Genomic DNA, 14,742 nt, shown 5'->3' with positions numbered 1-14,742 from the left:
CTGTCCTGTCAACCCTCTGGATATTGAGGAGGCCATCCGTAACAGGGTAGTGAGGCTGATGCAGGACTGAGAATCCGCTTTATTCATTGCTCGGTTTGGCCCCAGCCACCGCCACCGCCACCGCCACCGCCACCCTTGCAGCAACCTCTGGGGCAACAGGAAGCAGCTGCTCAGTGCAGCCCCGACCTGGTGGTAGGTTAAGGTGGGGGAGGAAGAAACACTGAGAGAAACTAGGGGGAGGGGAAGTATCTCTTACAAAACTAAGACTAGGGCTGGGGATTTAGCTCAGTGGTAGAGCGCTTGCCTAGCAAGCGCAAGGCCCTGGGTTCGATCCCCAGCTCCGAAAAAAAAACCAAAAAAAAAAAAAAACAAAACTAAGACTAGACTAGTAATGAATACAGTAAAACACTACTTGAATCTCTGCACTAAGTTGGGGAGAGGGGTTCAAGGGTGAGGAAGGAAGCCCTAAGATAGAAGCTCAGGCTCTTCCTTAGAGCTGGAGCTTGCCAACGCTGGGAGATCCCATGCTCAGCAGCTCAGCAACTAAGCCCTGTGTTCCTCACAGTCCATTTCCCCTCCTTGACCCCCCAAAAGAGCAAAGGTTAGGCCCCACCCCTGCTGAGTCAGCCAGGGAGGGAGCTAGGCATCCCTCAGGCCTTTCCCAGGGGCGGCTATCATACTTACCCATGACAGGCTGGCAGGACTCCGGATTAGGACCCAGCTTCTCACTGTCTGTCCTTGGGTCTCGCTTCAATTGAAGGCTGTTAGATCCTGCCCAACTATGGGCTGAGAACTCGGAAGAAAAAAAAAGCCAATGTATGCTTCCTGCGAACCACACAGCTTGAACTGCTGTAGGGTGATGTCCCTGTATGACAGACTGGGGTGGGAGGGAGGAGGGAAGGGCGGGGCTTTCATTGGGTGGAGAGAGGGAGGAGACGAGGACAGGGCCGACCGGGAGAAATACGGAGGAAGGTTAGAACTATATTAATACTTTAGGACTGTGGTTGAAGGGGACAGTAAAGGAAAGAAAGAGTTGCAGCTAGCAAGAAAGGTTCCCTATAAATGCTAGAGAACGCGAACACCAGGATGCAAATGACCTTTAGAATATCAGTTTCCAAGTCTGTATTTGGGTGACAAAGCAGAAAGAGGTGACCTGTACTCTTAGGTCTTCACCAGCTTTTTGCCCACTCCAGTCAGGAACTGGAGGTATCCCCACCCACATAACAGCATCCCATCTCCCTTCACCCCCATCCCAAGCTCGGAGAGCAAACTACCAAGCACAGGCAACTCAGGGGCGCCACCTTCTGTCCTGATCTCGACACAGGAGGGACTGGAGCCAAGGACGTCATAGACAGATAGAAGCTCAAGCCACTACTCCACCCCGAGAACCTTCCCTTTCGGGGAGCCCTTCAGTTCACAGGGAGCTCGGAATCAGGCTGACCCTGTGGAGCTCTACCCTAGGTGGACAGCCTGGCAAAGTGGAGCTTACAGATGCAGGGTCCTCCCCAGGCCAGCTCCAGCTGGCTCGGAAACAGTCATTAGATGACAGAAGTACCTCCTTGCAAATAGCCTTTAACAGATTTCAAAATGGTAAGACTGCAGTTCTTGCATCCACCAGAGGCCACTAGCACCTTTTAGGGCACAAAATATGCCTGAGCAGTGTGCACTAAGGCACACATTTTATGAAGAGGAAGTATTGCCTCTCAAAAGCCCCAAAGGCAACATTAAAAAAATTGCTCTTTGTAACAGCTACATCTTCCAAAATTTTCATGAGGACCTTAGCAGACCTCACATTATTTTTTTTTTTTTTACCCTGCAGACTCACACACAAACATGCACAGCTAGGCTTGTTCAAATATCTGGCAGTGTATTGGGAACTTCTGAAGAACGAGTGCCTAGGAGACCCTCAACTGTGACAGATATTCAATACATCCTAAAAGCTTAATTCCTGTCTTGAACAAGCCCATCTGTTTTTCTCCAGGGGGAAAGGAGTTTAGTTTTAGTCACACTTGGAGCAAATATCAAAAATTGTCCTAAGAACCAAAGCTGAGCCTATAATGAAACAACACAAGGCCCCTAGACTCTCATTAGAATGGATCTTTTTGGTAATCCTGTTTCTAACTTGTATGACTTTATCCTAAACATGGTCTCACTGTGAACTCAATCGTAAGCTGTTTCAGAAGCAAGATAAACAGACATAAATGAGGGTATATACTTTATTGAAAACTTTAAATAGAGAACATCACATCTTCAATCAAGGCTCTTGTGTGGCCTACACTGCAAACTGAGCTCTCAGCATGGAGGTCAGTGCAGAGTGCTGTTGTGTTTGGCTGAAGGGCCCCTCACGACCCATGCTCCTCTGCCAGCTTGTCAGCCTTTGCCACAGCTTCTTCAATGGGTCCCACCATGTAGAAGGCTTGTTCCGGGAGATGGTCATAGTCACCTACAGGGGAAATGTAGTTAGTAACAAGCTGAGGTATATCACCTTCTGCAGTATGTGCACCTCACTACCTGACGGATCAATTCTTAGCATGCAAAGAAACTTAAACTTCAAGTTAAATTTACTGTGTGTGTGTGTGTGTGTGTGTGTGTGTGTGTGTGTGTGTGTGTGTGTGTGTGTGTGTGTGTTCCTGGCTGTCCTGGAACTCAAGACCCTAGAGATCTACTTGGGAACACTGGCACTAAAGGTGTGCACCATATCCATCGCCTTCTAAGTGTAATTAATTAAATACACTCAGACACACAGCACCTAAAAACACCTTGTCTACAGAGTTCCAGGACAGCTGGTTCTACACAGAAAAACCCATAATTTGGAGCACTTGGGTTAAAACTCATTTTCAACTCAGTGACATGGGACAGTTAGTGGAGAGCAGGGTGAAGGCCCTTTAAGAAAGATAGACTGTACCATTGATCATGTTGTTAGAATGAGAAGACTGACTTCAGTTTTCTCCCATTTTCATAGCTAGGCTTGATTAAAAAAACAAAAACCCTCACCTGCTAAGATCTGCTGGAATCCTTTAATGGTCTCCTTCAGGGGCACCAGCTTTCCCATGTGACCTGTGAAGACCTCAGCAACCTGGAATGGCTGTGACAAGAAGCGCTGTATCTTCCTTGCCCTGGACACAGTCAATTTATCTTCCTCAGAAAGTTCATCCATACCCAAGATGGCAATGATGTCCTGGAGAGATTTGTAGTCCTAACAACAAACAAGAAGAAAGGACAGAGTTACGTGCACTCCGTCAGAAGTTCCAGGCAGCCCTTGACCAAGGTCTGCGTCTTATTCTCCCTATTCAATTACATTAGAAAACAACTGTTTGGGGTTGGGTTGTTTTTTTGGAGGGGGAAGGGGGGTTCTTTGTGTAGCCCTGGCTAACCTAGAACTACCCCTGGAGACCTCTGCCTCCTAAGTGCTGGGATTAAAGGTATGCACCACCACTGCCAAGCTGACAGCTGGATTCTAAGGGTGAAGTACAGTACCCTGAAACTGGGGACACCTCATCAACAGTATCAATCCATTCTCAACTTTCCTTGATCATACAGATGACTAGAAAAAAGATCTAGTCTTATAGTTTTCAAATTCTCATGATTTGAAGACCCCACTTGGAAAGGTGCTCACCTGCAGGATCTTTTGCACCCCACGAGCAACATCATAATGCTCACTGCCAACAATGTTGGGATCCATAATTCGAGAGGTGGAGTCCAGCGGATCCACAGCTGGATAGATGCCCAACTCAGCAATAGCACGGGACAGCACAGTAGTAGCATCCAAATGGGCAAAGGTAGTTGCAGGGGCAGGGTCAGTCAGGTCATCAGCTGGCACATAGATAGCCTAAAGTGAGACAAGAACACAGGAGATCAGCAGCAACCCAACTGCTTCCTGCTTAAGCCAGCCCTTTCCAACTTTTTGGAATGAAGAAAACAGTATTTTTTTTGTCTTGGCATCCCTGGGAGTGGCTTAAACTATGGACAGACTCCCTTTCTGGGCCAGCATACTATGCTACACTTTATGGTAATGGTACCAACTTTTACTTAAGTCTTGCTCTTAAAAGATGTTCATGCACTGCAATAGGGACGTGAGTATAACCTTATGAGGGTGCACCCTCTAGTGGTAAGGCCCATTTAGCACTGACAGCCTTGAGGACACACCTCAGAACACACAACAAGCAAGATAACAAATGAAAACTGGGTGTTGTAGTTCCTGTCTATAATCTCTACTCTTAGGACACAGAGGCAGTAGGATTGCTATGAGTTGGGAAATTAAGTTGAATAGAAAGTGAGCATCAGGTCAGCTAAGGCCACACAGGCAGATCTAATGTCAAAAACCCCCACCAAAGTATTTTATTATCATTGTGCTCCATATGCATAAATGAGGCTGCAGAATGGTCAAGAAGGTATCAGATCTCCAGAGCTAGAATTACAGGTGGTTGTGAGCCATCATTAAGTACTGGGAATAGAATCCTACAAAGTACTCCCTCCCCCTTTTTTTGGTTCCTTCAAGGCAGGGTTCCCCTGTTCCTGGCTGTCTTGGTTTAGACCAGTCTGACCTTAAACTTGGGAGATCTGCCTGCCTGTTTCCTGGGTGGCTGGGATTTAAATGTATGGGTTATCATAACTTGCCTACAGAAAGTACTCTTAACCACCAAGCCATCTCTCCAGCACCAGCACCTTAGAATAACTAGAGTAGTGTTCCATTTTCTTTTTTCTTTTCTTTTTTTTTTTGAGACTTTGTCATGTAGTTAAGTTGGCCAGAAACTCACTATGTACCTGAAAATAGCCTTGGGTTCCTGACCCTTCTGCCTCTGCTTCCCATGTGCTAAGATCACAGGCATATGCATGTAACACCAGGCCCAACAAATAAGCATTTGTTCCTAATTTAACCTTTACAATCTAGCATGTAAATACATAATTTTACACATTACTTTAACTGGTTAACTCTTCCTAGTTAACAGTCCTCTTGGAGTACCCCAATCCTGGAGAAGCAGACTTATCACAGATAAGAGGCCAGCCTGTTTTACATATCAGAAAGTTCCGAGGCAAAACAAACCAAACACTCCAAAGCTACATAATAACGAGACCCTTTCTCAAGCAGCCCCTTCGGAGAAGTAGCAAGGATTTTTTTATTTCTTTGAAACATGTTCTCTATAGAACATTGGTTGTCCTGGAACTCTATGTAGACCCACCTAAGTGCTGGGATTAAAGAGAAGTGCCACTTGACCCAGCACCTGGCCGTTTGTCTGTCCGGCCTCACTGAGCATGTTTGCCGTGTGTGCAGGCACCTGTGGGGGGGGGGGGCTGGAAGAGGGCACCAGATCTCCTGGAGCTGAAGTTCTAGATGCTGAGCCGTCTGGCATGGGTACTGGGCAGCCTAGAGCTAAAAGTCCCTGAAGAGCTAAAAGTGTTCTTAACTGTGAACCATCTCCATTATACATATAAATATACACCGTTTTACTACCTCCCTAGGTTTGTCTGACCACTTAATCTCTCTTACCTGCACTGAGGTGATAGAGCCCTTCTTGGTGGTGGTGATTCTTTCCTGCATTGTACCCATGTCAGTGGCTAGGGTAGGCTGGTAGCCTACAGCAGACGGGATCCTGCCCAATAAGGCAGATACCTAAAAGACAGAAGAAAGAACAGGGTCTTAGGTGTCTACATCTTTCTTCTGATGTGCCCAATTGGTGCAAAACCAGGCTTCTAGGTTCCCCTCATACCTCTGAGCCAGCCTGGGTGAAGCGGAAGATGTTGTCAATAAACAGCAGGACATCTTGGCCTTCCTGGTCTCTGAAGTATTCAGCAACAGTCAGACCAGTCAGAGCTACCCGGGCACGAGCACCAGGCGGTTCATTCATCTGCCCATATACCAACGCTACCTGTAGACCATAGACAAGTCAGAAAAGCCAGCAGGGTAATAAGGAAGCTACAGAGAAATGTAAGATTCCCAATCGGAGAGATACCACTAATTGGAATGCTCACTAGATGCCAATGTTTCTGTCTGCAAATTTCCTTTTCCCATTAGACATGAAATTTAAAACACTAAAAATAATTTCTGAACTAAAAATAAGACTGCCTATGTAAGTAGCTTCCATTCTATACCTTCAAATCAGCTTTCAAACAACTGGGTTACTTATTAAAAAAAAGGTCTATATCTCACACCAACAAAAAAAATGTACATTGGTATTCTAGAAAATGATGGTGGGAAAGCGAAGTACTTTGTTGAAGAACTGGGGCACTTTGTATCAAATGTAACACACTAGTTTTATGACTAGGTGGACATCCATCAACAACTCAGAGCTCACCTTGGAAGTGGCATCTTTTAGGTTGATAACACCAGACTCAATCATTTCATGGTATAAATCATTGCCCTCACGGGTCCTCTCACCAACACCAGCAAATACAGAATAACCACCATGGGCTTTGGCAACATTGTTGATTAGCTCCATGATCAGTACTGTCTTTCCAACACCAGCACCTCCGAAGAGTCCTAGGTTAAGAAAAAGTACTTCAGATCTCTGCATTCCGAAATTAAACAGCCTTCAAAAAAAATGTTCAGTTCTGTCCATTTTCCCCTTCTCAGGAATGGCATCTGGCTTCAGCAAATTCAGAAGAACGAAAGTCAGAAGCTAATCATCAAGGAAGGTTGTCAAAACACATCCAAAGCTTCCATTCTTTATTGTATTTGGAAAACATGTACCAATAACCAACATACCGATTTTCCCACCCTTGGCGTATGGGGCCAGCAGATCCACAACCTTTATACCAGTCACCAGAATTTCCTGTTCAACACTCATCTCTATGAATTCAGGAGCCTCAGCATGAATAGGAGCGAATCTGTAAGGTTTAGGGAGAAAAGATCAGTAACTAGTCACTATGCTGAAAAGCCATTTTAGTCACCGCTGACAGTTACATCTAATCTTGTAAGCTGTCACGTGACATTTTCTTCAACAATCCAAACTTCTATATCTTTATTTTCAATACAACAGAAATTGAAGTAATATTGTTGGAAAACTTGCTTTATAACCAGTTATTACTCTTGTGTAAAATTGCAAGAAAAAAATCCCCATGTTCACAAATGCAACGAGAGAAACTTACTGTTTGGTTTTGATAGGACCTCTCTCATCAATAGGTTCTCCAATGACATTCATGATTCTGCCCAAGGTCTCAGGACCAACAGGAATTTTGATTGGTGCCCCCGAATCCAGTACTTTCTGGCCTCTAACCAAGCCTTCAGTGCCATCCATAGCAATAGTTCTGACGGTGCTCTCGCCTGTTAAATAGCATTAAGACCTTATAAGCACCAAAACCTAACACTATGTATTGAAGGATTATCAAAAGCTAACAAGCCTCCCCCTCTCAGCACCTGAGTGTGGCTTCAGCAAACTCAGAAGAACGAAAGTCATTTGGGTAAAGTCATCACAGAAGGGAGATGGCATGGATCTTGTGATATTTAAACATAACAAGTTCTTTACCACCCCTAAGATGTCCTACTTACCTAAATGCTGGGCTACCTCCAAAACCAGTCTGCTCTCCCTGCCTTGCACTTCCAAGGCATTTAGGATAGGTGGTAATCCCTCATCGAACTGGACATCCACAACGGCGCCGATGACTGCCACAATTCGCCCGGTGGCGGTGCCTGCCTTCGGGGCCGCAGACGACGGGGCCGCAGACGACTGCGCCGCATAGTCTCTGGCTAGCAGACAAAAAGATATTGGACGGCGTTGGTGTTAGGGTAGCTTAAGGTCACCGGAATCCCCGATTTATCCCCCAAGGAAAGGCTGGTGCAGCCCAGACTATATCTCCTGCAAAATAGGGAGCCGTGTGGAGAAGGCCACGCTGCAATCGGGAACCCGCCCGCGCTGCTTTCCCAACCTCGTGCACAAAACCGCCATTATTCTTGAGTTTAGTACCCCCATCGGAACCTCAAGGTCAAGGCAGCTGCCCTCCACTTTAACGTAACAAAATGGGACACTGCTGGTTCGATCAACGCTCCCACCGGCGACTGTCCTTGCACTCTGCGGCTGGACAGTAGTTCGCTGCGCCAGGATCCTAATGGAGCACAGATCTGCTAGGCCCAGGCTCAAGGTCACGGGGAGAAAACCGAATCCCCTCCTCCAGGAAGGCGCTTACCAGGATGGACCCCGGCGGGAGCGGTTCGTAGTAGAAGCTGCGCCTGTGGCAGCGCCGCCGAAGGGTTGAGTCCCCGTAAGGCCCCGGAGGCCGAGGCCGAAGCCACACGCCCCACAAGACTCAACATGGCGGAGTCCGGGTGGAGACTGAGCGCTCCAGCGGTCCGGGGCGCCAGCCCTGCAGCGGAGGCGGGGCAGCTTCCGCCATAGGCACAGTCATTGGATGATCTTGATGTTAGTTATCTTCACTGACGCTCCTATAGGGTAAAAACTCGGAGCTCATCAGCTATTAGTCAAAACTGGTGCCAATCTGGAAATACCTTTTTTTAATTGAAGGAACCGCCCTCTAAGCCTCGAAACCTAATTGGGTCATAGGAACGTCAGTAGGAGTGGGTTTTTGGCGGAACTACGTTAAATAAAGGGGCGGGGTTCCGTTGAACGTATGCACTAGGCGGTCTTTGACTGTCCTTGGACTTTGAGTTGGGTGACAGCCGCAGATATGGAGTCGTGGCGTCCCGAAAGGCAGGAGCTTTCTGTGGCTCAACATGGCGGAGTCATGAAATTTCCTCCACAGTAGTGAGGGTGGAAGTTTCCGGGCGGCCCAGCAGGTCGGAAACCTGGAGGGTCTTTATCATTTAAATCTGTGCAACGAAAGAAACGTCGATAGACGTTCTGCATCGAGGAGACAAGGTTATTTATTTATAACATTCGAGGGATAATGAGTCACCTAATCATGTAAAGAAACTGCCCTAAGCAGACGTGCTAGCAGAACCCTGTAGAACTTGACAGGTACAGGGCCAAGAGTTCTGAGACCCTGTCTCAAACACAAAATGTCAGAAGTGATAGACCTTGGCAGTGATATGTGTGCAGAAATCCGTAAGGTAAAGTAGAAAGGAAGGAAATGCTCAGCGAACGTTTGCCTGAAACCACATTCCTTCAGTTTGGTTGTAGATTAGGTGAAAAAATGACCCCATGGTGAGAAGCCCGAGCCAGCTCTCAAAGGACTTTTGAAGGAAAGTGGAGGCTGGCCAGAAGTGTGTGTTGCTCTAGGATAGAAAGTCACAGAATCCATGACGTCCTTTGAGATATTCACTTTATTCAGTGACAATGGGGATCGGGTGTAGCTCTAACAGGGAAACCCTTAGTCTTCCTCTGAGTACACACATAGCTGTAGTATTGCACCTTATTACTTCCCATCATTTTTCTGCATGACAATGAAGAAAGTTTCTCCCTGTTTGACAGTGGAGAGCTAGCAAAAGTTGTAACTGGAAGGAACACACCCATATCCTAGCAATTGCATGTATGTGTTGTTGAAACAGTCTTGCTGTAGTTCAGGCATGCCTTGGTCTCAGGTAGTCATGCTGTTTCAGCCTCCCCATTACTAAGATAATATCTAATAACCTTGCTAAGTAGAGAAGAGCCCAATGCAGGACAAAATGTTGCACTCCTGTAATGCCAGTGCTTGAGAGTTTAAAGTCACTGGATAACACTAGGTGACAATAAATAATAAATTAATAAAACACAGGAAGAAAAGAACCAAAAGGATGTCAATATATGATTAGCAAGTAGAAGAAAGAAATACAGGGCAGACGAATACTAAGATCCAAGGACGTAATGCAAAGAATCAAGAGGCTAGTCTGGTGAGACGTCTCAGTGGATAAAAACCTACACTGCTCTCATAGAGGACCTGAGTTCTGTTCCCAGCATGCACTTGTGCAACTGGCAACTGCCTGTAATTCCAGGGATCCAACACCTCTCCTGGCCTCTAGAAACACTGCACTCATGTGCCCTCTGGCCTCACGAGCACCGCAAACAGTGCATGTAGGCAAAACACTGAAATATACACACAAATCAACTTGAATCAAGAGTCAGGGCTATGTAGTCAGAAATTGTCCCATTAGAAAATAAGAATGTTGTCCTGGGATGCAGAGGTTAGTTTCTGGGGCTGCATTCAGTCAGTCTCCATCTTGTTCATTATGTAAATGTGTATGACTATTTTGCTTTTGTGTATGTCTATACATCATGTGGATGTGTGCTACCCTTAGAGGTCAGAAGAGAACACTGAAATCCTCCGAGACTGAAGTTACAGACAGTGGTGAGTCTCCTCTGTGCACTAGGAATAGAATCTGGGTCCTTTGAAAGAATAGCAGTGCCCTTAACCACTAAGACATCTCTCCAGCCCTTCTTCACCTTACTTATTCACTATTAAGTATCTTTGGAATTTTTGAGACAGGACCACTCTGTATAACCTGGACTGCCCTGAAACTCTCAGCATAGACCAGGCTGGCCTTGAACTCACAGAGATCTACCTGCCTAAGGATCTTAAATTTTGGGATTAATGATGTATGCCACCACTCCCACCACAGGTTGTATTTTAAGATAGTCTTTTCACTGAACCTGCAGCTTACTGTTCCTGTCAGAGTGCCTGTCAGTGAGGTGCCATGATCTCTGCCTCCCTAGGTTTGGTCACCACTAGCATGTCCTCTCCCCTCCCAAAATAAAAAGCAAGATGACGAGGGCAGTTTGGTCAGCACTTAGGGTTTGGGATATAACTTTGTGGGTACAGCACTGAACCTCATAAAACCAGGTGTGTGACACATGCCTATAAGCCCAACACTGGAGAAGTGAAAATAGGATCCAGAAAGCTGGGGGAGATGGCTCACCTTACCAAAGCCGATGATCTGAGTTCTACCCCAAGAACTCATATGGTAGGAGGGAAGAAATAACTCCTGCACACTGTCCTCTTATTTCTGTCTGCAGTCCTCCAAATAAATACATGTACTTATAAAAGCGAGAGGGTAATAAATTCAAGGCCATCCTGGTTACATGAGACCCCCATCTAAAACAAACAAGGTATGTGCGGCACACCACTACTCAGGTAGGCCAACATGGTCTCTCTCTATATAGGGAACTCCAGGCCACCCAAGGCTTCAAAGTAAAATTTTGTCTCAAAATGTGTAAATTAACTTATATATAATATAGTATACTATCAATATAATATCAGTTATTTCAAGTTATATAAATATTTTAAATCCATTTGAGTTTAACAAGTAAGAATTCATTCCATGTGGAAAATAAGTTGAAAGGTCTGTAACTAAGCATAGGACATTGAATGTTTGTAGTTCTGGGCTTCACACATATTAGACAAGCACTCTAAACTGAGCCGTTTCTCTAGCCTCATACACTTTTGGAGACAGTTTGTGGCACCCAAGCTGACCTGAAATTTAAGATTCCCCCACCTCTGTCTGCTATCACTAGTGCTGTAATAACAAGAATGTGCAAGGGCACCCTGAGGAAAAAGTGATGAGTCTGTGCTTTGCTACAGGGTAACCCTTTATGTTTTGAATATGTATGGGTGCTTTGAGTGTTTTGGCTTAGGAAGCCAAAAGATGGTATCAAATCTTCTGGAATGAGTTACGGATGGTTGTGAACCACCTGACATAGATGTTCGGAATAGAACCCTAGGAGAGCAGTGTTTAACTCCTGAACTACCACTCCAGGCCTCCACCTCCCTCACTTTGAGGCAAGGTATCTGTGGTGGTTTGAGTGAGAATGGCCACACAGGCTTATGCATTTGAATGCTTAGTTCTGGGGAGTGGAAGTGTTTGAAGAATTAGGAAGCATGGTCCTGTTAAAAGTAGGGGTGGGATTGTTGGAAGAGTTTCACTAGGGGTGGGTTCTAAGGCTCTCAGCTACTTCTCCAGCACCATACCTGTCTGCTTCCCATCATTACAGTAGCCTAACATTCTGAAACTATAAGCAAGCTCCCAAGTAAATGCTTTCTTTTGTAAGAGTTACCTTAAGTTATGGGTCTCTTCACAGGGATACAACCATGACGAAGGCAGCCTCACTGTGTAGCCCTGCTGGTCTCTAACTTACTGTTATGTAAACAAGGCTGGCCAGAAACTCCGATCTTCCCACTTCCCTCTCAATTTAAAGATGTGTGCAACCATTCCCAGTGCAAAAATCTTTTTCTTTTTAGAGACAGGGTCTCACTGTGTAATTTGCTATGTAGACCAAGCTGGTTTTAAATTCACAAGGTTCAGCATGCCTCCCAAGCTTTTTTTTTTTTTTTTTTAATTTTTATTTCATGTGCATGTTTTGCCTACATGTATCTTTGTGTCAGATCCCCCAGAACTTTTTTTTTTCCTTTTTTTCGGAGCTGGGGATCGAACCCAGGGCCTTGCGCCTGCTAGGCAAGCGCTCTACCACTGAGCTAAATCCCCAACCCTGATCCCCTAGAACTTAGGAGTTGTGAGCAGGAAAAGGAATGAATTCAGGCCCTCTTGAAGAACAGCTAGTGCTCTAAACTGCAGAGCCACCACTCCAACCCTAAACAAGCTTTTAAAGTAAGACTACTGTCATGCATTTGTCTTTCTATATCTAGAGCTGAAGTTTCTATGGCTCAGCTAGAATACATAAGGAAAACAGGAGCAGGACCAGGGCAAAACCTTGGTCTTACTTAACTAGGCATCAACAAACAAGCAATTTCTCTATTAGCTTATTTATAAAAGGGCCAGTAATGGGATAATCTCATTGGGCTGTTCTATCAACACTATCTGGTTTATAGCCCATACATATTAGCGATTTTTAGTAATTTAATTTTGCTTTTTTTTTTTTTTTTCCAGAGCTGGGGACCGAACTCAGGGCCTTGCGCTTGCTAGGCAAGCGCTCTACCACTGAGCTAAATCCCCAACCCCTTATTTTGCTTTTTAAATTGATTTAAAATATGCATATGGCTGTTTGGTTGACTGCAATGTATTCTGTCCTCTCGTAAGTCAAAAGAGGGTCAGGTCCTCTGGGACTCTTAACTGCTGAGCCATTTGGGGTAGGTACTTTTATTTTAGGGGATGGAGGGATGGCTCAGTGATTGAGAGCTGACTGGCTGGTTTCCAGTGCCAATAGGGAGACTTACAACTATAACTTCAGTACCAAGGGACAGGACAGTCTCACAACCTCTGAAACCAGGCATGTATGTGGTGTATATACATGCAAGTAAACACTCACACACAGGGAATAAGACTTCTTAAAGTATTTATTTCTATGCATGTGTTTTGTGTGTTGTGTACCACACACATGGCCAGTGTCCACAGACTAGACAGATCTGACCCCTGGAACCAAGTTACAGACGGTACACATACATACACCAGGGACATATGCATTTTTTTTTTAAGATTTATTTATTTATTATATATATGAGTACACTGCAGCTGTCTTCAGACACACCAGAAGAGGGCATCGGATCTCTTTACAGATGGTTGTGAGCCACCATGTGGTTGCTGGGATTTGAACTCAGGACCTCTGGAAGAGTAGTCGGGTGCTCTTAACCGCTGAGCCATCTCTCCAGCCCCCGGACATATGCATTTTTAAAAAGTCCCATCACACTCACATTCGTTACCTTCTAATTTTGTTAATGTTTTCCTGCAACCTCTTGCCCTCCCCCGCCCACCCAATCCTAGGTAATTGAACCTAGGGCCAGATAAGCATTTACCACTTAGCTGTATCCCTGGCTCACTTCTTTAGTGAAAGCAGACCTGTTTATACTAAAATAACCAATTAGCTTTGGCTGAGACAGCATTAATTGGCTTTCTGAACTGACTTTTTTTTTTTTTCTTTTTTTTCGGAGCTGGGGACCGAACCCAGGGCCTTGCGCTTGCTAGGCAAGTGCTCTACCGCTGAGCTAAATCCCCAACCCCCTGAACTGACTTCTTAAACCAGATTGTCCAAGTGATACTTTCTGTGAAATTCAAGTTTCTAGTCAGATGTACTTGGCATCCAATTTGTAATCAAGTGACAGTGTCCCGAAGCTCCTAACTAGAAACATCACCAATTTTATGATGAAAATACTGAACCAACTCATCTTACAGTATTAATATCCACACTGATCATGGTCCATTATAGTTTGCATTACTCACGAGGGACACATTCCAGGACCCCTAGCAGATGTCTACAACTTTGTAAAATGCTAACCCATATTTTCCCTTTTTACTTGGGAGGTAGAGGCATGCTGAACCCTGTAAATGATTATGGTAAAGCTTAACCTACATATTAGGCACTAACACAATTATTTTTTCAGGGTTCATGATTAAACCCGAGTGAAATGCTGTGCCACAAGCCTATACAATTTTGTTATATAGACTTTCTATCACCATACTCAAGATAGACTGCTTACAAGATTAGCTGGGCTAAATGACAGTTATGGCTTAGTGCTGGGGTACTACTAAGGTTGGGACCTATATTTATTGAACCTATTTCCACAGCTTGGAAACCCAAAGTCTTATTTCTTTCTCATTTTATTGCATTGGTGTGTGAGGGAGTCAGATCACTTAGAACAGGAGTTAAAGTTGTGAGCTGCCATTCGGGTGCTAGGAATTGAATCAGGGCCCTCTGGATTGATGAGCCATTCATTTCTCCAGCCCTGAAACACAATTTTTACTTAGGACAGAACTTGAGGTTAAAACAGAGAAATAGGGTTCTTGCTGACTACATGAGAGAACCAAGAATCTACCTCAACACTTCAGTTCATGAAGAACTGAGCATACCGATGCAATAATTCTTAATCTAGCACTCAGGGTGGAAGCAGGGTTGCTAAAGACCAGCTTAAGCTCCCTAGCAGGAACCA

At 45.1% G+C, this 14,742-nt stretch overlaps 1 protein-coding gene and 2 non-coding genes across 3 annotated transcripts; all 3 read right to left on the bottom strand.

The window, feature by feature from the left end:
- Positions 1-2,198: 2,198 nt before the first annotated feature.
- Atp5f1b (ATP synthase F1 subunit beta) lies at positions 2,199-8,398 on the bottom strand. The gene is made up of 10 exons (XM_032908855.1): positions 8,122-8,398; positions 7,487-7,684; positions 7,087-7,261; positions 6,704-6,825; positions 6,294-6,478; positions 5,709-5,867; positions 5,489-5,611; positions 3,617-3,829; positions 2,995-3,196; positions 2,199-2,443 (listed from the first exon to the last, which is right to left on the bottom strand). The coding sequence occupies exons 1-10, from the start codon at positions 8,246-8,248 to the stop codon at positions 2,343-2,345; spliced, it is 1,605 nt and encodes a 534-aa protein (XP_032764746.1). The 5' UTR covers positions 8,249-8,398; the 3' UTR covers positions 2,199-2,342.
- On the bottom strand, positions 6,563-6,634 carry LOC116890456. Its single transcript, XR_004386648.1, has one exon. It is a non-coding gene; the product is annotated as a small nucleolar RNA SNORD59 (small nucleolar RNA).
- On the bottom strand, positions 7,343-7,417 carry LOC116890457. The gene has a single exon (XR_004386649.1). It is a non-coding gene; the product is annotated as a small nucleolar RNA SNORD59 (small nucleolar RNA).
- Positions 8,399-14,742: the final 6,344 nt, after the last annotated feature.

This window comes from Rattus rattus, chromosome 1 (genome assembly GCF_011064425.1).
Source record: "Rattus rattus isolate New Zealand chromosome 1, Rrattus_CSIRO_v1, whole genome shotgun sequence".
NCBI classification, from domain to species: Eukaryota; Metazoa; Chordata; class Mammalia; order Rodentia; family Muridae; genus Rattus; species Rattus rattus.
The sequence above is the reverse complement of the archived record's forward strand: the minus strand, read 5'-3'. Positions and strand labels throughout refer to the sequence as shown.

What these genes read in the sequence shown, in the direction of transcription:
- Atp5f1b (XM_032908855.1), bottom strand. Translation starts at nt 8,248, where the DNA reads ATGTTGAGTCTTGTGGGGCGTGTGGCTTCGGCCTCGGCCTCCGGGGCC. An exon ending in TAAAAGATGCCACTTCCAAG is followed by an intron (nt 5,868 to 6,293) that starts GTGAGCTCTGAG and finishes TATGGTCTACAG; the next exon opens with GTAGCGTTGGTATATGGGCA. An exon ending in ATTCCAGCAGATCTTAGCAG is followed by an intron (nt 2,444 to 2,994) that starts GTGAGGGTTTTT and finishes TTTCCCCTGTAG; the next exon opens with GTGACTATGACCATCTCCCG.